Source organism: Panthera pardus, unplaced genomic scaffold (assembly GCF_024362965.1).
Source record: "Panthera pardus isolate Hobbes unplaced genomic scaffold, ASM2436296v1 HiC_scaffold_25, whole genome shotgun sequence".
In the NCBI taxonomy this organism is placed as follows: Eukaryota; Metazoa; Chordata; class Mammalia; order Carnivora; family Felidae; genus Panthera; species Panthera pardus.
The window spans coordinates 23,338,866-23,365,703 of record NW_026526821.1 but is presented as its reverse complement, the minus strand read 5'-3'; the positions used below and the strand labels follow the sequence as shown (position 1 = coordinate 23,365,703).

The window sequence follows — 26,838 nt, the reverse complement described above, 5'->3', positions numbered from 1 at the left end:
GACATGACAGGCCACTCCCCAACAAGGTTTCCTTTGTGCAGATTAGTCCTAGAGGCCCTCAGCATCAGGTAGAGTGTCAGAGCCCTGGGATGGTAGAACTTTCTCTTGTATTCTGGTGATTCTGGTGCACAGAGGCCTAGCTTCAAGAACTGGAATGACAGACGAGCGGTTGAGCAAGGGCACATTCAGACCTGATATATACTGATTTGGGTAAAAGCAAAGGTTCTATAACAGGAATCCCCCAAATAGAGGCTAAAACAAAATGGAATCTTCTTTTTCCATAATGAACGGTCCAAGAGTAGGCAAGGTTCCAGATCAGGTAGATGGCCTTTTTCCAGGATTCCATCTGTGGGCCTGGGGACTTGGGTTCCTTCTGTCTTATTGCTCTGGCATTCCATTGGGGTTCTTCTCATCTGCATGTTTGAAACAGCCTCACCTGTACCTCAACTGTTCCAGCCCCCAGAGGAAAAGGAAGACAGGAGAGAGCAGGCAGTTTTCATGGATGCACCTAACTGCGGGGAAGGCTAGCTATGTGCTCTGTTTGAACCCTGGAGTGAGGATGGAGGTGGGGTTAAGAGAATGGGGAGGTAGTTGCTGGAGGAAGTTAGCTGTCACTGTAATAGTATCTGTTGAGGTGAACTGAATCAAGTAACAGCCCTGGATTAAGATGTCAGCGACAAGCTTTTCCCTCACATTTTATAAAACCAGAAAGCTTTACCCCATATATACCAAATTAATTTCTTCTTAATGAGATGCCAGAAATCGAGGCAGGTAGAAGGTGGTCCATGTGCGGTCCTGGAAAGCCTCAGGTTATGTTCATGATTATAAACTTTGTTGTATTTCTTTTCATTTGAGGTTTCAATCAGATGGTGTTCTCTTTCTTCTTACTAAATGCCATTGCTCCTTACCCTAACCCATATTCCGGAACTTTCTCTCTTCCGAATCTCTGATCCCTGAATCATCTTTTTAAAAAAAAAATTTTAAGTAATCTCTATACACAACATGGGGTTTGAACTCACCCCTGAGATAAGGAGTCGCGTGTTCCACTGACTGAACCAGCCAGGCGCCCCCTAGATCCTTCATCTTTATAGCAGTGACTTTGTACTGGAATTAAATCTGACTTCTCCTAGCAATTCAGAAGAGGGTATAGGGTGATCTTGTTCATCATTATATGTGGAGAAAAGATCCTGGGGGCGGGGAGGGAGGTGATCCCAGTATGTGTACACATGGATAGTCTCTGTTGTCACAAGCTCTAGGTCTTCATTCTCAGAAATACTGTTCCTAAGTGGCCTGGCAGGTTTATTATTTTCAAATGCAAAACTCAGTAACTTCAGAGCATTTGTTGTCATTTAAAAAGTGACATGAGGCTATACGTACCATCTTCATGATTGACGGGGTGCATAAAGAAAGGCCAGGGTTATCTTTGTGTGGAGTAGTAGCTGGGGTTTTAGGTCTTACCTGGGAGGGCAAAAATTCTAGGGAGGAGGAAGCAAAGACTTGTGATTTTCATGCAAGAGAAGGTCTATATTGTGGCTTATATGCTCCAGTTAACAGATTTCAGACTAAGTACACCTGAAAGTTAGTTAACAGTGATCCTCATTTTTTCTGATGCAGTTAGGATTTCAGAGGTGTGTCTGGTATCTTGGATTCCTGGTACAGGCTGTGATACCCCCTTGGGGGTGATCCAGGGACCTAGGCTGCCTTGATACTCTCGTCATTTCCTCTCCTTCCCCAGTGGATAGAAGGGGTGTTGGTGATTGCTGGACTGAGAGAGGTTAGTTGTAGCTCCTTGGGAACAGAATGTTAGGTTCTGTAAGATCACTCTGGTCTATTCCATTTGTGCAGGAAGGCTTCAGTCAAGTAGGTGTGGAGGGGTACCCATATATGGAGTTGCTGATGAGTTAAGTTTGTGATTTTCTGCTGATCTGGTTTCAGTGTTTTTCAGTTGGGGGCTGGGAAGACACTGTTGACTATATCGTGGGATGATTCTTCTTTATCCCAATCATGTAGGATTGTTCGAAGCATTATAGAATGTTAGGCATTCTCGGATTCAGTGAACTAAATGTCAGTAGTACCTGTCAGTCATTGTGGCAATTAGAAAGGTCACTTCACATATCTGTCCATCTCTGAACCAAATAGGAGTAGGTAGCACCTGTCTGTGTCTTTGTTTCCAAACACTCCCTAGAGGGCACTGCCTTCCCAGCCAGGAACTCTGGGAACTGATGGGTCTTATTCAAGAAATCCACTGTTGTGTTTTCCTTCTCTCCCTCCCTCCCTTCCTTTTTTCCTTCTTTTCATTTAATGATCAAAGGTAATTATAGAAGTTTGGGGTAGTAAAGAAGAGGTAAAAGGTGAAGTTTATCTAGGGTAGTGGCTTTTAAACTTAAAATGTGTATCCCGCAGTAAGAAATACATTTTAAATTACTCACATGTATAGAATTGAAACTAAAATTTCACAGGACAGTGACTCTTTCTTAGAATGGTACACTCTGATATTTTATATTCTGTTTTTCTTTTTTCTACGATTGATTATGATGCTCACTTCGGCAGTATGTAGACTAAAATTGGAACCATATGGAGAAGATTAGTCTGGCCCCTACACAAGGATAATGCATAAATTCGTGAAGCGCTGCAACTGATTATGATCCAATAGATTAATTTAATGACCCTCTATTGGGTCAAAACTAAAACAGTGAATGATTCTGGAAGACTAAAGTGATAACACAGAGTTTTAGGTGCACATACATGTAGGCAGGGCTTTCAACAGATTCTCAAAGGGACGTGTGGTTCAAGAAAGGATCAGAATCCCCTGTTCGTTTGTTCTTTCTTTCTTATTTTTTTAAAACATTTACTTATTTTTGAGAGAGAGACAGAGTGCGAGTGGGGGAGAGGTTAGAGAGAGAGGGAGACACAGAATCCGAAGCAGCCTCCAGGCTCTGAGCTGTCAGCACAGAGCCTGATGTAGGGCTTGAACCCATGAACTGCGAGATCATGACCTGAGCTGAAGTTGGACGCTTAACCGACTGAGCCACCCAGGCACCCCAGAATCTCTGTTCTTTAACAATAAGGTTTGCTCCTTGGAATGGTGAGAATAAAAGATTTTAGAAAAATTAAAAAAAAATTATTAACAGCTTTTATGTAGATGACTTTGATTCCTACCCCCTTACCCCGTCATCAGTGCATTTTTGTAACCGAGTGCTATTGCACACCAGGGTTATCATGCCTACTTATTAATAAGTTAAGGTTATTTTTAATAACTCATATTTGAAGAGTACTTTGCTGCTAACAGAGTACTTTTATTTGAATTAATTCACTTAATCTGTATTAAATTCAGTGGCTAATGGCAGATAGAGGGTTAGTCTAGTTCTGCAGAGGAAGGAATGGGAATGAGTCTGGCTGAGTGACTCATCCCAGCTGCACTGCTAATCAGTGGTTGAACTGAAATCTAGTCAGGTCTTCTGACTCCAAGTCCAGTCTTACTCACTGTGAGTGAGTCCACAGTGGGAGCTTGCCTGCAAGTGGTCTCCTCAGAGACCATGGATTTATGTTCCTTTTTGCTTGGCAAATGGTGGCTCGTGGCCAAATGGCCCAAGTGGGAACTCCTGGGCCATTACAGGAGAAACCCCTGTAATGGTCCCAGGTACTCTAGAGCCCTTTCTATGTTTCCCTCCCAACAGAAGCAGACAGCATCCTGATCTGCAGCTGTGGTGTCAGCCTTGGAAACAGCACTCAGGGGAGGGGAGACCTCATTCCAAACACATCCACGTTACTGAAGCCAGGAGCAAGGAGGAAGTCCCAAGCTATAGAACTTTGAATGGGGCAGTGGAGAAGCCCTTGCCCCTGCCCCTACCCCGGTCTGTGGAGGAGTCCTATATCACCAGCGAGCACTGCTATCAGAAGCCCCGCGCCTATTACCCTGCTGTGGAGCAGAAGCTGGTGGTGGAAACACGGGGCTCTGCCCTCGACGATGCAGTCAACCCCCTCCGTGAGAACGGTGATGATTCTCTTTCTCCGCGTCTGGGCTGGCCTCTAGACCAAGACAGGAGTAGGGGGGACAGTGACTCCAAATCTAGCTCCCTAAAGGTATGTGGTTCACATGTATTTGTTCTTTTTTTTTTTTTTTTTTAATGTTTATTTATTTTTGAGAGAGACAGAGACAGAATGTGAATGGATTAGGGACAGAGAGAGAGGGAGACACAGAATCTGAAGCAGGCTCCAGGCTCCAAGCTGTCAGCACAGAGCCCGACGCGGGGCTCAAACTCACAAGCGATGAGATCATGATCTGAGCCGAAGTTGGACATTTAACCGACTGAGCCACCCAGGCGCCCCCACATGTATTATTTGTTCTTAATTTAGTGTATGAATGCTTGAGTTCCCCTCCTAGGGTTCTTTGGGAGATGTTTGTTGTAAAATTGTTTTTAGTCTAAGATTGTATTTAAATGTGCTTATCGTAGGTATGTTTTTGGTCTGTAAAAATGGGTGCAAAGGCAGGAGAGACCAGGTAAACCAGAGACCATTGATTGCAGGAAATGTCCACAAAACCACATAATCACTAGGGTTTGGGGGTGGAGGTGGGAAGAAGCAAGGAGAAAAGGGTTGATTGGCACTTGATAAATGGAAGTAAGTTAGGAAAATGAGTTTTTTCCTTAACAGGGTTTACATTGTAATTCCACCTTGCTGCTGATTCTTAGCATGAGCAAAGGATGAGCCAAGTGTTTTGTTAAAAATAAGGTTTTCAGTACAATTTTGTGATAGCTTTACTTTGACATTTAACTTTGTAGCCTTGACATAAGAACAGTCCATTTCATCAGAATATTTGCTGCTTTCATCACCTTTCCCAAGAATACCTCTCAATTTTTTGTTATTTAAGTCATGCTCTTCTAGAGCCTTTTTGTGTTGTTGTCCTGCTTGTGTTATCATCTTTAACTATTCACTGGTGTTATTCTGCCCTGTCCTCGGTTGGTCAGTAGGGCTTTGTGTAATTGGAGAGCTTCTCCATCCTTGTTATCCTTCCTTTCAGACTTTACCCTGTGGTTGGCATCACCAGCTTTAGATGTGTTAGTACATACTGCCAAGTGGGGCATCCTAGATTATAAGCCCCTCAAAGGCGGGCATTGTACCTCATTCAGCCTGTGCCCTTGCCAGTGTCTAAACAGTGCTGGGCAAGGCTCGTGAGACCCAGTTTCAAGTCTGAGCTTAGACGCGTACTGTGTGATACATGAGCAGGTCACTTTACCTCCTTGGATATGTCTCTTCACCTACCTGTGGGAGAGGCCAGTGACTGTGTCCTCTCCATTATTGTGCAGTGTATCTGTGAAAAGCTCTCAGCACAAAGCTTTGCATAGTCAGCTCTAAATAAATATTAGCTAGGCCGTATTTCATTTCAAATGAATGAATGAATGTATGAATGAATGAATGAATGAATGAATGAATGAATGGTTGAGATCACAAACCCCAGAGAAAGTTTGTGATCCTGAAGACTAGACAGATTTCCTAGAGATAGCTGCCCCATAATAAAAAAATGAGAAAATACTGGGCCTAAGCAAGACAACTATGATTAAAAATCTCTTTCGTTGATGGGAAGCTGACCTTAAGCCAGCACTGTGTTTTATAAACCTTATCCTGTTTCATTCTCATGAACCTTTAAAATAGGTTTTACTATTTCCATCTTTCCTGTAAGGTAGCAGAGGCTCAGAGAGGCAGAAGAACTAATCCAGGCTCACACATTCAGCAGGACATGGAACGAGGACTTAACACTGCTTTGATTCCTGCCAACTAACATACTAACCCCTGTCTGCACCCACCCTGCTCTACTCTAACCTCAGGGCTCTAGAGCCATTCCGTGAGGCCTGTTTCAGACTGGGGCATTGGGCCAGTCACTGGGAAGCAGCTATGAGGCCTTGAGGCCTGTGCTGCCTTATGGTGTTTGCGATTGGTACATACTTCTGCCTGGTGTGCAAGACAGGAGGAGAAGGAGATAGAGGTTTGGAATATTCAAGCTGCAACTGGTTTTTCATATGGTTGCAAACACTGGCTGTTTGAGAAGGGACTGGGAACTGTCTCCACTCAGTAACTTAAATGCCATTGCATTCCTAGGTGAGGGAATATGTCTCCAAAAAGGTCCTACCTGAGGAAGCCCCGGCTCGGAAGCTGCTGGACAGAGGAGAGGGGCTGCTGAGCTCCCAGCACCAGTGGCAGTTTAACTTGCTGACCCATGTGGAATCTCTTCAGGATGAAGTCACACATAGGATGGACTCCATCGAGAAGGAGCTGGATGGTAGGACTCCTCTGGCTCTCCACAGATAGCTGTATCCTTGCCTCCTTTCTTTTCGGTCTCATCCACCCCCATCCTTCTCTCAAGATGGGCAAGCTTTACTTTTAGTATTTACCAGGCACTGCTAAGGTCTGTGTGATATCAGGAGGCCTCCTTCACTTACCCAGTGCCTTCCGCAAAGCAGAGTGTGAAAGAGTGCCTGGACTCTCTGCAGGCCATGTGCGATCTGAGCAAACCTTTGCCAACCAAGTTCTGTGAGGAATTTCAACTTTGACTTAGTAGAGGTTTTGGATGTCTTTGAGGATTAATCTGAAGAAACCTTTTATTTCAGCCTTTCATAAAATCTAAAATGAGGCCTTTCTTCTTTATCAGTAGAGATTTAAGAACTTGACTGAGTCATTTGGGTAGCCCCTGGGTATTTCTCCCAGGTGTTAGTGGTAACAGATGGGCCTTGTCATGATAAACTTGATCAAGTTTAGACTTTTGATCCCTAGAATGTCACCAGCTTGGTTTTTGAAGATAGAATTCCTTCTTGATAGTTCACTTATTTCTTAATTTTTTTGTTTCAATCTTAAAATGGAGCCAAATTTAAAAATAAATATTCCGTTTGAGGATTCTGAATATATTGTCTACTGTTACTATATTGGGGACATAAAACTACTTTCATGAAATAACTCAGAAAAATACCATATGTTATGTGAGCTAGAGTCATGAGGGCCCATAGGTCAGGGCACGTGTATGGCTGAGGCCCTGCCAAAGAAGTGTGTGAGGGGAAACAGGAAGGCTTTCTGGAAGTCTTGGGTGTGAAGTGGAGCCTTGAAGAGAGTGAGGTTTTCTGCTGGAGAGGGGGTGACTCGGTGGGTGATGAAAGGACTGGCTTGACTGGGAAAGGGTTCCCCTGTTGGAGGAAAGTGAGAACTCTATGCCTTTATGCTTCTTTCCTGCCTCTGAGGCACTCCTGAGGAACTAGGAATGGGAGACTAATTCAGGGTCCCTTCTGAGGGCATTTCTGAAGGGGGAGTGTTTCTGTCTCTTTTACTCCTAAAAGGTTTTCTTGGGTTCCTTAGAATTGTAACTGATGCCACTGTCTGAAAACCTTGCTATTTGCTAGTTAAAAGAGGATTAAATGCCAGACTAGAAATTATGGCTTTTGAGAGAATGGCAGTAGGAGTGGTTCTGGGTCCCTGGATTAGCACTGTGGAAACAGGGAGAATGTTCTGTTGCCAGAGGAGCCTGGCCTTAGAGCAGACATCAGAGTTTACCCACTTCTTTTTTTTTCTTTTTTAAAAAAATTTTTTAAGATTTTTATATTTTTGAGAGAGAGTGTGATCAGGGATGGGGAGAGAGAGAGGGAGACACAGAATCCAAAGCAGGCTCCAGGCTCTGAGCTGTCAACACAGAGCCTGATGTGGGGCTCCAACCCATGAGCAGCAAGATGACCTGATCCAAAGTCAGACGCTCAACTGACGGAGCCACCCAGGTGTCCCAGATTTTACCCACTTCTTACTCACTGACTTGCTGCTCCCACCCAGTCTCATGGCCACTGTGGTGAGGAGGATAAGCCTGGACTCCCTTCTCTGACCTGCTTGAGGGCCTCTTGTGTGTCCTGCTGATCTGGGGTCACATAGTCTGTTCTTGTTCTGAAACTCCAGGCTCTGAAGTGTGAAAATCAATTATAATTCTTAAAGACTTTATTCAGACAGACTTTTCTATTGTATTTTTATCAGAATCCTATTTTATTTCAGCTACAGTAGAGACAACTCTTCAGTTCATCCAAATACCATTAAGATAAACTGAGCTTTTATAAGAATTTGGATACAGTATTCCTTTTAAGAAGTAGCCTTGTAAGCTATTATATTGACTAATTTATACTTTAAAAAAGTTATTGGGGCACCTGGGTGGCTCAGTCGGTTAAGCGTCCGACTTCAGCTCAGGTCATGATCTTACAGTCCGTGAGTGTGAGCCCCGCGTCCGGGCTCTGTGCTGACACCTCAGAGCCTGGAGGCTGCTTCAGATTCTGTGTTTTGCTGTCTCTCTGCCCCTCCCCTGCTCATGCTCTGTCTCTCTCTGTCTCAAAAATAAATAAAAACATTAAAAAAAAAAAGTTATTGTTTCAGTATTAACCATAGCTTAATAATTTAGTAGTGTAAACAGTTGTAAACAAAAGATTTTTAATGATCATGAAAATATTGAATCTTTTAGGATGAGCAATACTTTTTTTTTTTATTTTTTTTTAATGTTTATTTCTGAGAGAGAGACAGAACATGAGTGGGGGAGGGGCAGAGAGAGAGGGAGACCCAGAATCCAAAGCAGGCTCCAGGCTCCAAGCTGTCAGCACGGAGCCTGATGCGGGGCACGAACCCACGAACCACGAGATCATGACCTGAGCCGGAGTCGGACGCTCAACTGACTGAGCCACCCAGGCACCCCAACATGAGCAATACTATTTTAAGAAAAAAATGTTACCTTAAGGGGCATTGGCCTCTATCTAGATGGTCTGAGAGAGTGTATTTGAAATGAAACTTTACCTGTGTGACCTCCTGCATTGCTTAGAATCATTACATTGCTGAGAAGCTGTTGAGCTTCCTTAAAAGAGAAATGGGGTGATGGTCCAGAACACAGTACAGAAAGAAGACTGGCCTGCTGGATGTTGGGCTCCAGAGAAGATACTAGTGGCTACTAATACATACAGTTCTGGGTCTGGTCTTTAGTCCTGCAGATCTAGAGAGAAGGCTTCCACCTTAGGGTCTCTAAACCCTCCTCTTCACTAAGCTCAGAGAATACTGAGTAGCCTAGACTCTTCTAGTCTGGTGTTCTTTCTCCCTGTGCATGCCTCCCAGGTCACCATAGTGTTGGGGTATGTCTTTGGTGAACCTGGTACCAGATCTGAAGTAGTTACAAGACCATAAGAGGGGTCTCTCAGCAGTTGTAGGATCATCTTGTCAAGGACAGATGGACTGACTGACATTCTGTCGGAGTTGACGCAGCGAATCCTGACTGCCTTTTTTCTACACTCATCTAGATGGGCTCTTCTGGCATTGACTTTTGGCCTCTTTCTCCATTTATTCTGTTTATTCTCATGCCCTTTTGCTAAGCAGTCCCCTGTCTCCTAGTTTTTTGTTTGTTTGTTTGTTGTTGTTGTTGTTGTTTATGTTTGAGGGATGCAGAGAGAGAGCACAAGCAAGGGAGGTGCAGGGAGAACAGAGGATCCGAAGCAGGCTCAGATGCTGACAGCAAATAAGCCCAGTGTGGGTTTTGAACCCACAAACCATAATATCATGATCTGAGCTGAAGTTGGACACTCAACTGACTGAGCCATCCAGGTGCCCCCTTCTAGTTTTTTTCCTTAAAGACTTACTGATGTATTGAAATTGGTCACCATGGAGTTTTTCTTGCTCAGCAGGTCACTAGTACTCTCACATGACTTTGATCCTTTACTCTTGGCTTTCAAGTTCATGTCTGAGAAGGCAGTCTTATTTTTCTTATTTTCAAGTCCTTGTACTTGTTGGGATGAAGGGGAGGGACCGTTTCTCCTTCTTGGAATCCCCAAATACCAACAAGAAATCAGAGGGTGGTAGGTGAGCTCTGTGAAGCCCAAGCAGTCAGTGGGGCGCTTTGCTAGGCCGTTCCCACTGCCTTTGTTGAGTGCCTACTATGTTTCAGGCATAATTGAGTGTTAGGGATATCGTGGTGAGCAAGGCAGACTTGGCCTCTGCCCTCATGGAGCTTGATCTTGTGGTAGAGGTAGGTATTAATTAAATTATCCTATTACATATAATTATAAACCATGGTAAGTGCTCCAGAGGAGGAGAACATGTGATCGCACAGCATTCTTAACCCAGCGACCAGATTCAGGGGGTAGAGTTGGGGAAGATTTCTTTGAGAAGTAACTTATAGGGAACAAAGAATTTTGAAAGGTGGGAAGAAAGGAGGAGGGCCAAATCTGAGGATGGAAAAGGATTATGTGTGAGGCTGTAAGCTACATGAGGAACAGGCACTGGGTGCATCTTGCTCTTTCTGTACCTTTGGCTCAAGGGTCCAGAAAATGCTCAGTACAGGTTGATTTATGAACTAGAAAGGCTCCAGGCAGGCTAGGGTGAGCACAGGGCCTCCCTGGAGGGGCTGGCTTCATGTCAAAGATGTATGGTTCCAATGTGGTCTCTCCCCCAAATGCCTGAGGTTCAGGGAATGGCTTGGGGAAGAATAAACGTCTTCTATAGAGAAATCCCTGCTCTCAGAGGCAAGGCAGCTTTTTAGGTATTGAACCAATACAATCAAGATCATTAGTAATTGGACATCTTACATTAAATACTTAGAAAATAAAACCAGAGTATTCTGTGCTACTGATGATAAGAATATGAAGCAAATCAGAGCTTATAGTGATAAAAATAGACCTTTTCAAATCCCTTTAGATCTTCATTTTTCTTTTTTCTTTAAATTTTCTTTTAAAGTTTATGTATTTAGAGAGAGAGCACATGTGCTAGTACACACAAGCAGAGGAGGGACAGAGAGAGAGGGAGAGAGGATCCCAAGGAGGCTCCATGTTGTCTAGCACAGAACCTGATGCGGGGCTTGATCTCCCAAACCTCAAGATCGTGACCTGAGCCAAAACCAAGTAGGATGCTTAACTAAGCCACCCAGGCGTCCCCTAGATTCTTATTTTTCTTAACGGGAACATTAGGCTCTAAAACATTAGGCTCTCTGATGTCCAATGAGGGAAAGCCTTATAAAGAATGGGGAGTAACACTGAGAAAGGTGGGTTCTTTAAAGCCTTCTAGACTCCAGAGCTACACTAATATAGTAGTCACTAGCTATATGTGGCTATTGAATTAATTAAAATTGAATAAAATTTGAATTTAGTTACACAGTTGTACCAGCCAGGTTTTAAGTGCTCAGTTAGCTACATGTGGCTAGTGGTTACTGTATAGACAACACAGACATCAACCATTTCCACTGCAGAAAGTTCTATTAGACTGTGCTGCTCTGAAGCATTTGAACCTTGTCCTAGGGGTAATACTTTGTAGAGAGGGTGTAGAGTCAGTGTCACCTGAGTGGTCCTCCCTCCTTGCCCCCTATGAGTAGTAGATGGGAGAGGGTGCTGAGATTCTTGCTGATGTTCTTACAGATGAAGTGTTGGGAACTCACTGGGTCTTCTCTCTCTTCTGCCTACAGTGTTGGAGAGCTGGCTGGACTACACTGGGGAATTGGAGCCCCCAGAGCCGCTGGCCAGGCTTCCGCAGCTCAAACATTGCATCAAGCAGCTGCTGATGGACCTGGGCAAGGTGCAGCAGATCGCACTCTGCTGCTCAACATGAAACTGGGCACCCAGAACTAGTGGGGGCACAGTCCTGGGGCACCTGCAGGAGGAGCTTTGCATATTTAAATAAATAAACCTAGCATGCCGAATGCACGTGACACCGACTGACTTCAGGGATCTGGGCAGGGGTGTGATGGACATTGGACAAAGGGGCCATTTTGGCTGCTGGAGGGCAGGGCACTCTGATCTTGAAGCCTACCAAGAAGGTGGCAAATAGACTCTTGGGATTCCCTTCTGTGCACATCGTTGAATGGAGAGTGAGTGAGTCTTTTTGCACAAACTTCACTTGAAATCGTGCCACTGATAAATGGAATGAGAGCCAAAAAAGTTTAGTCGGAAACAGTTGTAAATTCAACTTGCAGCTTATTTAATTGACTTTTTTGTCAGGGTGGGGCACATGCCAAACCTTCTGGTTTCTACCTGGCATGGATTTAGGCAGCAGGCATCATTTACATTGTTCCAGCTTCATGAGAATGTCGTGACTTCACATTCTGTGGAGGTTGGGAGGGAGCGGAGGCCTTGGCTGCCCTGCCTTCTCCTTAGGACTCTTCTTCACTTTTCTCACCACATGTCTTGCATGACTTCATGGTACCGGGGACAAGTTTTGTATGCTTTTACCCCAGAGTTGGCTGGGTTGTGTCTTTTGTATCAGAGCCCATACAGCCTGTGGAGGAACTAGAATCTCGCTGTAATAATCTAGGAGGAATTCCAAACTGAAGCAGGCAGGGTCTGGAACCCGAAGGACAGTGTTTTCTACCCACTTCTTAATATTGACAGCTTCCCAGTTCTATTTAATGTCCAAAAAATGGTTCCCAAAATTTTGAACACTTTTCACTGTAAAGATTTGTTACAAAGGATGTGGTTTGGGGAATTACCTTATTTTATATTGTTGTAAACAAACTTCAGATTCTACATGTGCCGCTTTTCTCCTTCCCAGAAGGGTGTATGTTCAGTAGTTGACGTTTTCAGAATTGTTTTAATATACTTTAACACTTTAGATTTCCTGTTTATATTTTTTTGTGAGGTCAAGGTGATTATGCTGCTTAAGGTCCAGGTACAGTTTGTACCTTTTGAGACAATATTTGTTAGTCTTGCAGGTTACTGTTCCACCTGTAATTGCTATATTGTTTTTCCTTGCTAGACAAAGTTAAAGAAAACGTTCCATGCTTTGAGGAAATGACCCCTTTCACCATTTAGTTTACTTATCACTAAAGGCAAAAATCAAAGCACAGTTGTCCATTAACACTCACAAGTTAATTATGGGTTTATGAATCTGTAATGTTATATGCTGCAAATATTTACTATGTAAACGTGAAGTAGCCATTATCTCTATAGCAATGACAGTATCTCCAGCGACCTTCGGAATGATTAGGCCTTTAAGGCACATAGGTCATTGTGGTCTTGAAGGCCTCTGTACCAAAATCTGTTTCAGGGAATGCTCTGTCCAGTGATTTCTTCACCATTTGATATAAAATGAATTTAGGACCAGTTGACCTGCTGTAGCTTATCCATCAGAGGGAATACGTGTGGCTGTGACATCTGTAGTAAAGCTGACGTGATTCCTCTACAAGAGGCTCTTTCCCATTGCTAACATTGGCGTTTCTGGTGGGGGAAGAAATGTTCAAGGAGTGTGCATGACATCTATATTTTGCATAATTTATCAGACAGCCACATTATAGAATTGTGTGTCTGAAAAGGGATGAAACAGGATGATTTTCTGTAGCCACAACTGTGAGGTATGATGACTGTTGTATTATTAGATTACTGATTTTTGTTTTCTGAAAATACATTTGAGCATCACATCTGGAGAAGCTACAACTTTAAGGGAGTCAATCTCATGTCTTTCTCAAAAATGGAAGCAGAAACTGAATTACCCTAATTTTGCCAAGTGGCTGTTACTGGGTCTATTGTTTAAATTTTGTAAAGGAAATAATCCCATTTCACTCATCATGACTTTTGTCCTTAGGAAAGCAGGGATGACTCCCAAGTTCTGATAACCTCAATGTGCTTCTCTAACTTAAAGCCATGTTGAGGGGCTCCATCCCCAATTCCTGGGTCAAGGTGAATTAACCCCAAGTTGGAGCACTGGAAACTGTTATTTGCAAAGATTACTGTTACCGTTTAGAAATATGTACACTACCTAAGTTTTCTTTTGAGAAAAACTATCCACCTATAAAAAATTGCCTTGACAAAAACAGTTCTGGTTTGACTAATCATTTTGTTTCTTTAAATGGTGTTATGCAAGGTGGACCCTTGATGAGCCAACATTGCACTGTGGATACATATCTATGTTTACGCGCTATTAGAACAGAAGGCGCTGTATATAGAAATGTTGCTTTGAAGCAATATTTGCAAAACATGCAAACTTCTGTATCTGTATTTGGAAAAAAATAAAACAGGTTTTTGTTGCTATGTTTCAATCATGTTACTATAAAGTTCTGTACCCTTTTAATGTGCATTACATAATTTTCTATAAACCTTACTTTTTAAAGGAAGTCTGCTTTTACACTGTAAACAGATTTATCTTCTGCAGGGAGGCAAATGCAAGCTTAAGATCCTAAATTCCAAGAAAGCATGCAAAAGAATTTTGAATTCATCTAAGGGTCTGTAATAATTTCAAAAGTAAAATGCCCCTACACCAGCCTCTAACCCAGTCTGGCTCATGCTTTGTGGTGTGAGCTGCAGGCTTATTAAATTACAATTGTTGAGAGCAGTGAAGGGAAGATAGGTCTGGCCTTCCTCATATTAAGAGATGGCACCCATTGCAATTGGGACCTTTCTGAGGCCAATCCAAACTGCCTACAGACCCCAATTAGTTCCTTCCTGGGTGGGCACAAGACTTTTCACAACAGAGCTTGTGAATTACAATGTTGCCAAATTCTTCTCTAAGCAATTGCTCATTAAAAAAAAATAAAGGGGGGCGCCTGGGTGGCGCAGTCGGTTAAGCGTCCGACTTCGGCCAGGTCACGATCTCGCGGTCCGTGAGTTCGAGCCCCGCGTCGGGCTCTGGGCTGATGGCTCGGAGCCTGGAGCCTGTTTCCGATTCTGTGTCTCCCTTTCTCTCTCTGCCCCTCCCCCGTTCATGCTCTGTCTCTCTCTGTCCCAAAAATAAATAAAAAACGTTGAAAAAAAAAATCAAAAAAAAAATAAAAAAAAAATAAAGGGAGGCAGTTGGAGAGACATTAAAATGAGTAGAACCGGCAATAAAATAATTTGTTAGTTCACACCAGTTGTTAAATCTTAGGGGCCTAAAATATGGCAGGAATCACTTTGGAGACTTAAACCAAAGCTCGCAAGGAGATCTCCAAAAGGACCTGCATTAAACACTAAAATAGCCCTCTGGCTTGGGTCTTTTGGGAAGCCCGTGCCCCAAGGGCAGGTTGATGGCCGAATTGCTCTTTGCCTGCCACAACCACTTTCCACTACCTTTTTAGGTAGGAAAACAAATTTCATATTCTAGTGTGACATCGGGGCGAATACGGAACCCAGAATGTTAAAACCCTCTTTCCGTAGACTCCCAACTAAACAAAGGAATCCCAAGTGGGGTCCTGTGAGGCGAGGAGAAAAATTTTCCAGATGCGGAGGCCCAGGCCTAGCCAACACGTTAATGATCCCACAAAACGAGCAAATGCCAAGTGGACAGAAAACAAAGGCTTTATTCTCATGGGCTCCCAACTTGGCCTCGCCACCAGCCAAAACGGAGGTCGCAAGTAAATAGGCTCGGGAAAACAAACCTAGTAAAGGACGAACGAAAGGGACATATCTGACGACTGGAGCTGCCCAAAAGTCATTTCTCAGGAACGCGTAACGGAGAGCCAGGTTCAGCCCCCGGACTCGATAGTGGCCCCAGTCCAGAGAACTCCCGAGCCCGGCCGCCCGAAGCTCCGCCGCTCAGCCCGTGATGCGCACATCGGAGCGGCGGCGAAGCCGCCGAGCCCGCGCCGCCTCGGGCAGGATGGCGAGCAGCTGCTCCTGCACCAGCATCTCCACGATCTGCTCCTTCGTGCGAATGTCGGGTCGCAGCCATTGGCGCGAGAGCTCCCGCAGCTGCCGGAACGCCTCCCGCGGGCCTGCGGCATCCTGGTAGCGGAACTGCCGGAAACGCTGGCGGAACGTCTCGGGGCCGGGTCGGGAGCCGCCAGGCTGTGGAGGGGAGCGCGGAGCGGCTTCGGCAAGCGGCGGGGAGTCCAAGGCTGCGGGCCTCAGAGGCAGCTCGAGGGCCGCGGAGGCAGCCGCGGGAGGCGTAGGAATCCCTTCAGACACCGCGGCGCTGGGACTGGAGGGTTCGGGGGCAGACGGTAGGGCCTTAGGGCTCGACGAGGACGCCGCAAAGTTACGCTCCGGACCTGAGCTCAGGCCGGCTCCTTCTTCCTCCTCTGGCGGCGACTTGAGGCCCGCAGCAGCCGCCAAGCTCGGCTCCGTCGCAGCCATGACTCCTAACTCCGGACCTCACCCTTTGTTCCGCAGGCGTGGGCTCAGCACTGCGTCTGCGCGGGAGCTGGCTGAGGAGGGAGACGTTTCGCGCGTCAAGGCCCATCCCACAAGGCCTCCAGGCAGGCGGGCGGGGGAGGGCCGACAGCGCGCCCAGCTCACCAACTCCCCAAAAAGACTCGAGGCTGCCGGAAGCGGAAGTCTCCATTAGCTTCTAGGATGAGTTCGGCGCCAGAGGGCCCGGAAGCCGAGTCCCAGCTCCCGGAAGCGGCGCCCCCTAGCGTCAGCGAGTCGAGTCAGGAGGTGGATGTGACGGGGGAGCGGCGGCGTTCCCAGCTAGGCGTGCGCTGGGCTTTTCTTCACGAGGGCTCCTCCCAGCACCAGTTAAAGGAGTCGGAGTCTGAGGAGGAGAGGGAGGAAGACGAGCCGGAGGAGGAGGAGGAGCTCCGAGGGGTCTTTATCCACTTCGGCCCGCAGGTGATCCGCACCTACCGCTGCTTGCACGCCTCCTTACTTGACCCTGACTAGGATGATAGCGAGCCACGGTTTCGCTGGGGCCGGCGTCCGACCGGTGGCGGGAGCGGGTTGGCGGGACGGAGGTCGGGCACTAGGGAAGGTCTCGACCCGGGGAAGTCCTCTCTCCCTCAAAAGAGGAGGGTAGTGGCACTTGCCTTATTGACAGGATGACAAAATACAAGGGTGTGTGAAGATCCCCAACACACATAGTAAGACTTGCCCCTGCCATGGCACAAAATGTATGCTCAAGAACTGTGCCATAATTATTTTTTGCGTGTCCTTTGAAACCAGGGGACAAGTGCCTCTGTTCTGCTTTTAACATTAAGATTAGTAAATAGACTGTAGATGCCTTGCCCCATATGGTGGCCACTAGCCGCATGGGCTTACTGAGTCCTTGAAATGTGGCTAGTCGGAATTGAGATGTGTTGTAATGTAAAATACACACAAGAAGATATAGTACCAAAAAAAAAAAAAAGGTAAAATATCTCAGTATTTTTTACATTGATAACATGTTAGGTTGATAATATTTTGCGTATGTTGGGTCAAATAAAGTGTATTATTAAAATTAACCTGTGTCATTTTACTTTTTAAATGTGACTACTAGAAAATTTTAAATTATGTGTATGGTTTGCACTGCGGCTGCCTTGGTGGTGTCCCCCACTTCAGACTTGTTGAGAGGATTAAATCATTAAAGCCCTTGGAAAGAAAGGGCTTTTTAAATGTTTGTTACCGACTTCATTAGGTAGATTGCTATTTCTGAGCTACAGTTCTTTTATCTTTAAGATGTGGAGGTAATAAAATTTACCTCAGAAATCATGAGAATTCAGCGAGACAGTGCATATAAAAGCATGTAGCTCTGACAACCCTTCAGTAAGTGATATATTCTATTTGACGGCTGACTCACAATTATGTTTTGTATTGCCATTTCACAGGGAGGGAAACTAAGGCCCAGAGACAGAAGCCTCACGTGAAGGGTTTTGTATCTGCTTTGTGCAGAAGGAGTGGGCCTGTTTACTGTAACTTGCAATACACCAGCAGCCCTGATAGAAAATTTGCCTCCCCCATAGGATGTGCTCTCTTGGATAGGTAGAAGTGGATCCTCACAGAACAGTTTTCACAGCCTAAACACCTTGAAAGTCATGTAGTGGGTCTTGAATATTTTTTAGTTATTGACGTTTAAAATTGGGAGATTTCACATGCAAATCTGATCTCTGGCTTTTGTGAGAAAGTGGATGAGCTGAACACATTGGTCCCACCCACATTCCTGCCAATCAACAATTACTTAGAGCTGAGTAGCATTCTTTTAGACAAAGATGCTCAGTCCTGTCCTGAGGATGGCCTCAATCCCCACCACTCCTTTTTGTCTCTGAAACAGAATGCTGTTTATATTTACTATTGCTTTCATGTTGTTTTCCTTAAAGGTGATATTTTTCTTTATTTCCAGAGGTGGGAAAACAGAGGCGTAGAGTTTGTTAGGCCTACTAGCTTCAAACCTTTACTTCTGCCTCGTCCCTTGGCATTTTGATTCACTGCCCTGAGTGAACCAACCAACAGTCCTATTCCCTGGGTGGTAACAGGCAGTCAGTATCCAGGGCTAAGAGAGCACATCAAACCTTGCTGCAAGGATGAAGAGTCATGGAAGACTTTACTGGGGAGGAGAACTTTAAATTGAGATTCAAGAAAAAGGGTGGATTTAGGGGCATTCTAGGTAGAAGGCATTGCCAGTGCTGAGGCACAGAGTGAATGGGAGCAAAACTTTGTGGAAACTTTAGACTACAGGAGGGAGTGGCCAGGGTCTGGGAAAGGGATAAAAGCTGAGGTTGGAAGGTCATTTGGAAGTTAAATCATAGAGAGCCTAGAGTTCCATGTTGAAAAATTGAATCCTTGAACTCTCAGGAAAGGGAGTGAACTCTGTGGTCCGTGAAATCACAGAATGTTAGATCTCTAGTCCATTCCTTGCATCCCTATTAGAATAATGAAATATTAGAAATGGAGAGATCTTGGAGATCTGCTAGAATTATGGAATGTTAGAATGGAAAGGACCTTAGACATCAAATCCAAAAATTAGATTCAGTTATTCTGAACTGTATGGGTGAGTAAGCCCCCAGAATCTGAAAAAAAAAAAAAAGTTACAGTATCTCTTCTGGAATTTTCGTACATCTGCATATAATTTCAGGTGGTTTCCAGATATCCTTGAACCCACCCACAGGGCCCAGGTTAAGTTTAAAATATATTTATATGTGTTCCATTCTCCTGAATTTTCCAGGTTAAGAAGTCAGTGCACCACAAGGAAATGGATTGGTCCAAACTAAAAAAACTAGTAAGTGTTTCCATGAGAACAGAATTCTTTTGACTTGTAGTACAATGTTCTTACCATATTAGGCCTTTTCATTAGCACTGGTTTGGAAGCTCACTTGGGAAGGGATCCTAAATGATGCATCTCCTATCACTTAGCTTTCAACACAAGGCCGAATTCCCAGTTGACTCTCAGGAAATGTTGAATCAAGGAAAGAGGCAAGCAGTTGGTTTCATCTCTGCAGGGGAGCTCTAATATGACTCCCATACTCTTTCAGACACTGGTGTCTTTTGATGGTGTACTGTTGACGGTTGTGGTATAGAAGCCTGGATACATTTTTTTTATATGGAAATAACCATAGATTCATAGAAAGTTGCAAAAATAGAACAGAGAGGTCTCATGCACACTTCACCCAATTTCCCCCAGTGGTAATGCCCTACATAACCATAATACAATGTCAAAGCCAGGAAATTGACAATGATAGAAGCCACAGAGTTTATTCAGATTTCACCAATTTTATAAGTACTCATTTGTATATGTATGCAGGCTTATGCAGTTTTATCATGCAGCTGTACCACAATCAATATCTAGAAACATTTGATGAGCACTAAAATCCTGTAACCAAACTAAAGTGAGTTTGACTTTTAATGAATCACAGAGACCACACCACGTAGAGTAGTCTCACAAAGTAAACTTTATTTGCAGCAACTAAGGAGATCATGGGTAATAACTTCTGAAGCTGTGACTCCCTAAGCAAAGATGAATGGATTCCTTTTATTTGGGGTTAGGATGAATATTTAGATAAGGAGGGCCTTGTCATCACATGTTAGAGGTGGGCATAAGATTGTGCATGCACCTTAAGGATCCACGCCTATACATGCAGTGTATATTATGTAAATGAGGCTTGTGCTCCTCCTTGAGTGGAGATTTTAGTATTATCATGTTTGTTTGTTTATTTATTTTTTTTAATTTTACTTTTTATTTTTTAAAATTTCATTCAAATTAGCATATAGTGCAACAATGATTTCAAGAGTAGATTCCTTAGTGCCCCTTACCCATTTAGCCCATCCCCCTTCCCACAACCCCTCCAGTAACCCTCAGTTTGTTCTCCATATTTATGAGTCTCTTCTGTTTTGTCCCCTCCCTGTTTTTATATTATTTTTGTTTCCCTTCCCTTATGTTCATCTGTTTTGTCTCTTAAAGTCCTCATATGAGTGAAGTCATACGATTTTTGTCTTTCTCTGATTGACTAATTTCACTTAGCACAATACCCTCCAATTCCATCCATGTAGTTGCAGATGGCAAGATTTCATTCTTTTTGATTGCTGAGTAATACCCCATTGTATATATATACCACATCTTCTTTATCCATTCATCCATTGATGGACATTTGGGCCCTTTCCATACTTTGGCTATTGTTGATAGTGCTGCTATAAACATGGGGTTGCATGTGTCCCTTCGAAACAACACACCTGTATCCCGTGGATAAATGCCTAGTAGTGCAATTGCTGGGTCGTAGGGTAGTTCTATTTTTAGTCTTTTGAGGAACCTCCATACTGTTTTCCAGACTGGCTGCACCAGCTGGCATTCCCACCAACAATGCAAAAGAGATCCTCTTTTTCCGCATCCTTGCCAACATCTGTTGTTGCCTGAGTTGTTAATGTTAGCCATTCTGACAGGTGTAAGGTAGTATCTCATTGTGGTTTTGATTTGTATTTCCCTGATGATGAGTGATGTTAAGCATTTTTTTCATGTGTCAGTTGGCCATCTGCATGTCTTCTTTGGAGAAGTGTCTATTCATGTCTTTTGCCCATTTCTTCACTGGATTATTTGTTTTTTGGGTGTTGAGTTTAGTAAGTTCTTTATAGATTTTGGATACTAACCCTTTATCTGATATGTCATTTGCAAATATCTTCTCCCATTATGTCGGCTTGCCTTTAGTTTTGCTGATTGTTTCCTGTTTGTTTATTTTTTGAGAGAGACACAGAGTGCGAGCTGGGGAGGGGCAGAGAGAGAGAGGGAGATAGAGAATCTGAAGCAGGCTCCAGGCTCTGCACTGTCAGCACAGAGCTTCACGTGGGGCTCGAACTTATGAACTGTGAGGTCATGATTTGAGCCAACATCAGACGCTTAACCAGCTGAGCCATCCAGGTGCCCCAAGATTTTAGTATTATAGTGAGGTGAAGGTAACAGTTGGTCACCCCATGGTCCATCTGCACAGGTGTGAGTCAGGATTGTGTTCAGACTGGTCTGGGTGATCTGGGCCTGCTGCAACTCTTTGTCCAGGAAGTTGTTATTGCTTGAGGGTTAGTTTTTGTTCCCACCACAGGGATGTTATGCCCCTTGGGGTCTTTTGCCTGAATTAAAGATAAGCTGGAAAGAAGAACTTACGGAAAAATGTGGGACAAAGGTTGGTGAGTACAAGCAGGTAGGCAGTAAAAGTCGGGTCTTCGGGTCTGGCTCTGACAATCCCTTTATAATTGCTACCACTTTATAGTTACACCCATTCCTCTCCGCTAACAGCCCCCCTATCCTTAGCTGCAGGCAACCACTAATCTGTTCTCCATCTCTATGATTTTGTCACTTCAAAAAATGTTATGTAAATGGAATCATACAGTAAGTAGCCATTTGGTACTGGCTTTTTTCATTCAGAATAAATCCCTGGAGATTCATCTAATTCATCTAGGTTGTTTCGTATGTCAGTAGTTTGTTCATTTTTATTGCTGAGTAATAATCCATAGTGGGGATGTACACCATGGCTTGCTTATCCTGGCACTGGTTGAAAGACATTTGCATTATTTCCAATTTGGGGCTATTCCAAATAAAGCTGCTATGAATTATTTTATAATATGGCTCAGATAAATCAGACTCTTTCTGAGCTTGGGGGTAGTAACTACCTCACAGAATGGCTCTGAGGAATCAATGAGGAAATATATGCAAAGGAACTGGTACCAGGTTTGGTATTATTTAGGTGTTCTTTAATTTCTTACATCAATGTTTCATTGTTTTCATCATACAGAATCTGCACATTTTATGTTATATTTATACCTAAGTATTTTGTGTTTTTAGTGCTACTACAAGTGGTATTGTTTAAAAATTTTTAGTTTCTAATTGTTTGATAGTATATAAAAATACAATTGATTTTTGTCTAGTTACTTATATCCTGTTACTTCATTAAACCTGGAAACTCACCCCCAATGGGATTTGTTTGGTTGGTTGGTTGTTTTTTTTTGTTTGTTTTGTTTTTTAAAATTTATTTTTGAGAGAGAGAGAGAGAGTGCAAGCAAGGGAGGGGCAGAGAGAGGGGGACAGGAGATCCGAAGCAGGCTCTGTGCTGGCAGTAGCGAGCCCAATATGGGGCTCAAACCCTCGAACTGTGAGATCATGACCTGAGCCGAAGTTGGACTTTCAACCAACTAAGCCACCCAGGAGCCCCTGTTTCTTCTTTTTTACTACCAACCCCCCAGTACAATTGCCATTATTTACTTGTAAGAGTCCCAAGTTAGTTGCTGTTTGTGTTTTGTCCAAAGTTTTTAGTTGTAAGAGACGAGGGAGAGAGGCTGTAATGGGATTACTGCATCTTGCTTACCACTGGAATTCATTATTCATTCTGATGCTCAAATTATCCTGGATTTGACCAGTGGGAACCTGCTCATGTCCTTTTGTATCCTTTTGACATATGCCATCATTTTTTGAAATTTTCCTTAGTTTTAAGCACATCGTACCTTCCCCATCCCAGCTCTGGAATCAGCCATTTCTCCAAGAAACCTTTATTCTTTTAGTGGAGAATGGTGTTTAGAAACCAGGATTTGGACACTGGGTTTGTTCGTTGCTGTTGGAATAATTGCTGCTCCCAGGCTCCCTCATGAACAAAGCTAGGGTGTATGTATGTATGCATGCATGCGTATATGTATGACTCCCTCATGAACAGAGCTAGGGTGTATGTATGTGTATATGTAAGCATGCATGTATATACCCCGAAAGTTAGTAAAGGAAACCTCAACTAAAATTGGAGTTGGAAAGGCCAGTAGGGGGAGCTCTCACCCAACCACTTGTGGCCAGTTACCCCAAACTGGAGGACAAGTATCTTCCATCTCCCATAGGGAAGGTGTTACTACTTCACTACCTGGGCAAAAGGAAAGGAGATAATTCTGGCCCAGCAACAAACCCAGCCAATGGGAAGTGCTGTGGCTCAGCCAATGAGAAGCGATCATCTTGAACTCTTACTTTCCTCCCAGGAACTCTCACCTTTCTTTTGCTAATGACTTCCTTGCCCCACCTCTTCTCTGTGAAACCCTTCCATTTTGCATAACTCTTCAAAGCATCTCTGTTTGCTAGAGGAGGTACTGCATGATTTATGAATTGTTTGATAAAGCCAATTAGATCTTCAAATTTACTCAGTTGAATTTTTGTGTTTTTACCAGTGTGTATCTCTCTCTCTCTCTCTCTCTCTCTCTCTATATATATATATATATAGATACACACACGTATATTTATATCTCTGTTTCTGCATCTGTCTCTCTCTCTCTGTAGAAATCCATGAGTTCACACCAACAACTTTACCTCAAGTTTAACGCCAGGGGGTTTATTCCAGTTTTCTCCCTTTCCATACACTTAATTCCCTTCTTCAACAGAGAGAAACTTGGCTCTCAAGGTCTTCTTTGACCTATCCTCTTACAAGTAGCTAGTCTTCTGTAGTTGCTTCCATTCCCCCAACCCTGCCCAAGGCTTCAGTGCTACTTGCTATCCCACCACAGCCTCCCTTCACCCCCCAGGCAGATGCCCACCATGGCTGGCCCCACCTATGGCTTCTAGACAATCATTTAGGAATGGAGAGAAAAGGGGAACATTATTATTTTTAACTTAAAGAAAAATTGTGGTATAATCTACAAAACAAAATTTACCATTTTAACTATCTTTAAGTGTATAGTTCAGTGGCATTAAGTACATTCACATTGTCATGTAGCCATCACTACTATCTGTCTTCAGCAAATTTTCATCTTCCCCAGCTGAAATTCTATACCCATTAAATAATAACTCCCCATTCACCCCTCCTAGCCCCCGAGACCACCATTCTATTTTCTGTCTCTGTGAATTTGACTCTTGTAGGAACCTCATATAAATGAAATCCTACAATATTTGTCCTTTTGTGTCTGGCTTCTTAGCATAATGTTTTCAAGGTTCATCAAAGTTATAGCATGTATCAGAATTTCCTTCCTTTTTTTAAAAAAAAATTTTTTTTTTAACGTTTTATTTATTTTTGAGACAGAGACAGAGCATGAATGGGGGAGGGGCAGAGAGAGAGGGAGACACAGAATCGGAAGCAGGCTCCAGTCTCTGAGCCATCAGCCCAGAGCCGGACTCGGGGCTCGAACTCACGGACTGCGAGATTGTGACCTGAGCTGAAGTCGGCCGCTTAACCGACTGAGCCACCCAGGCGCCCCAGAATTTCCTTCCTTTTTGAGGAATATTCCATTATATGTATGTTGTGCATTTTGCTATTCATTTGTCAACGGACATTGGGTTTTTCTACCTTTTCACTATTGTAAATAATGCTGCCATGAACATTGGTATGCAGATATCTTTTTGAGTTTCTGCTGTTAATTCCTCTGAGTATATACCCAGAAGTAGAATTGTTGAATCATGGTAATGCTATGGTTAATTTTGAGCAGCTGCCGTACTGTTTTCCACAGTGGCTCTACCGTTGTACATTCCCACCATCAGTGCACTTTGGTTCTAGTTTTTCCCCATCCTTGCCAACAGTTGTTATTTTGCATTATTTTCTTAATGTGAGGTGTTAAATAGAAATTTTTAAGGTAAGTTACAAGTAGACAGGACATTCATATTTTCAAAAGATTTAGTAATCTAATCATTTCATTTACACTCACCACACACTACATACATCATTTCAGAAGGCCAGCTGTGATCATGGTGAAGAGAAAGCAGGTTCAGCTAATGAGGTGGTTTGGATAAAAGGCCCCCAGGATGTTCCTGTGTGTGTGTGTGTGTGTGTGTGTGTTTTATTTTTTATTATGAAGTCTAGGAAGCTTGCCCTAATCTCTCTACTGACTTTATTAATTTCTTTTTGATAACCTTTTTTATCAAATGTGTTTGATCTTTGGGTAAAGATCTTTTGATGTTTTGATGAACTGGAGGTAACTGGTCTAGGGTGCTTAATCTGGCTGGATTATGTTTGCAGTTAACTCAGCAATTAGTAATTATTGTTTGTGATAAACCAATGTAAATTGAGAAACCTGGATACTTTATAATCCTTTCCCTATCTTCTCCTTTCATTTATTTTTATTCAATTGCAACCCTCCCAGTTTCTAGTTTTCACTGAACCTGTTTATAGTGTGGTGCTTTACTAGGAGCTGTGTTGTACTGCATTGATTTTGTTTTATTACTTAAAAATTGATATATTCACAGGTGCCTGGCTGGCTCAGTCAGTAGAGCATGCGACTCTTGATCTTGGGGCCATGAGTTCCAGCCCCATATTGGGGCTAGAGTTTACTTAATAAAAAAATTTGAGGGGGGGATGCCTGGGTGTCTCAGTTAAGCATCAGATTCTTGGTTTCAGCTCAGGTCATGATCTTACAGTTCATGGGTTCAAGCCTCACACTGGGCTCTGCGCGGACAGCATGGAGCCTGCTTGGGATTCTTTCTCCTTCTCTCTCTGTCTCTGTCTCTGTCTCTCTCTCTCAAAATAAATAAATTAAAAAATTTTTAAATTGATGCATTCATTTTAATAGGTGAGATATATATACACCCAGTATAAAATTCAAGTCACAAAAGAATAATTGTTATACTTCTTTTTCTCATTCTTTCCCATCCACTTTTAATTATTGTTGTTAGTTCCCTTTATATCTTTAAATATGCTTATACATCTGTTTCGTGGTTTATCAGGTTTAAAAGGCGTCTTAAGATTTACAGCTATAGGGGGGCCTGGCTGGCTCAGTCGGTGCACTCTTGATCTCGAGGTTGTAGGTTTGAGCCTCATGTTGGCATATAGAGATTACTTAAAATCTTAAAAAACAGAGATTTACAGCTATAAAAGTAGAAGAAACCCATGTACTTAACCCTTCCACTCTCTCTGCGTATCTCCATACCTGTTAGCTCTGCTATTTCTTGGTTCCATTTTAATTGTTCATTGACAACTCCTTCACTTGCTTTATGCAATCCTGACCTCTGCAAGGCTAGCGTCCTTTTTTGATGTTTCTGAAATTATCTTCAATTCTGAGGTGGGTTTTTTTAAAAAACAAAACAAAACAACACTTCTTTCCTGACCTTTGCCAATGCCATCTCCTCCAGTAGCTTCATCATCTCTTTGAACTCTCTGCACCTTTGCTTTAAACTCTTGTTTTTAAAATGTATTAAGCCCTTTGAGTTCTTTGTTGTTCATGATTATCATCTGTTTCATGTTAATTTTTTTTCTGATGCATGCCTTTTATCTGCCATTTGTTTTTCTTGCTCCCTGCCTCCTTCTCCCACTTTTCTGTAATATATAGGTCTGGTGCTATTTATTTATTTTAATTATAAATCCCCTTTAAATGAAGTGAGTTCTTTCTGAACCAGCCATTTGCTGGAGGTAAGCGTGGAGAAGGGACTGAAGTAGAATTCCAGACTGGCAGAAAGTGTCTTAGGGTCATTAGCAAAGCTCCTTCTGACAGGTTTTGTGTGAGTGAATGGGTTTAGTTCTTTCCTCTTCCGGCAGATAGAGCTTGGCAGCTGCAGGGCTGCAAAATGGCCTGTGTGCATTTCCCTGTCAGCCCACATGCCCTGCTCTCCTTGCCACATGCCAGTGGCACCAGGGAAGCTCGCAGAGCCCAGCCCTCACCATACCAGCGTTCTACAGAAGATGCTGTTGGGTCTGTCTTCAAGTGTTCTGACCTTTTTGGGAGAATTTGGAACTCTGCCAGCTCTCCCAGGGGCCTGCAGCCCCAGGCATTTTCTGTTGGCTCTAACCCCCTGACTTGCCATTTTTGCACAGGCCAACAAGATAGCTTT

At 43.4% G+C, this 26,838-nt stretch overlaps 3 protein-coding genes and 1 non-coding gene across 13 annotated transcripts in view; 3 read left to right on the top strand and 1 right to left on the bottom strand.

The window, feature by feature from the left end:
* Positions 1-14,011, top strand: part of PHF20 (PHD finger protein 20) — a 169,956-nt gene extending 155,945 nt beyond the window's left edge. For all 6 annotated transcript variants that reach the window (XM_019458627.2, XM_019458629.2, XM_053890299.1 and 3 more), the window contains 3 exons: positions 3,678-4,083; positions 6,097-6,277; positions 11,447-14,011. In XM_019458627.2, the coding sequence (XP_019314172.1) occupies positions 3,678-4,083; positions 6,097-6,277; positions 11,447-11,589 (730 nt within the window). In that variant the 3' untranslated portion in view covers positions 11,590-14,011. The remainder of the gene's footprint in view (positions 1-3,677; positions 4,084-6,096; positions 6,278-11,446) is intronic.
* On the top strand, positions 2,535-2,641 carry LOC128773549 (U6 spliceosomal RNA). Its single transcript, XR_008417917.1, has one exon. It is a non-coding gene; the product is annotated as a U6 spliceosomal RNA (small nuclear RNA).
* A 1,216-nt stretch (positions 14,012-15,227) lies between the features above and the next one.
* SCAND1 (SCAN domain containing 1) lies at positions 15,228-16,074 on the bottom strand. Its single transcript, XM_019458644.2, has one exon. The coding sequence runs from the start codon at positions 16,020-16,022 to the stop codon at positions 15,483-15,485; it is 540 nt and encodes a 179-aa protein (XP_019314189.1). The 5' UTR covers positions 16,023-16,074; the 3' UTR covers positions 15,228-15,482.
* Positions 16,075-16,240: 166 nt separating this feature from the next.
* CNBD2 (cyclic nucleotide binding domain containing 2) overlaps positions 16,241-26,838 on the top strand; it is a 65,132-nt gene continuing 54,534 nt past the window's right edge. For all 5 annotated transcript variants that reach the window (XM_053890297.1, XM_053890296.1, XM_053890295.1 and 2 more), the window contains exons 1-2: positions 16,241-16,499; positions 18,805-18,858. In XM_053890297.1, coding sequence (XP_053746272.1) covers positions 16,242-16,499; positions 18,805-18,858 — 312 coding nt within the window. In that variant the 5' untranslated portion in view covers position 16,241. The remainder of the gene's footprint in view (positions 16,500-18,804; positions 18,859-26,838) is intronic.

Excerpts from the sequence above, each read along its gene's own strand:
- SCAND1 (XM_019458644.2), bottom strand. The coding sequence starts at position 16,022 with ATGGCTGCGACGGAGCCGAGCTTGGCGGCTGCTGCGGGCCTCAAGTCG.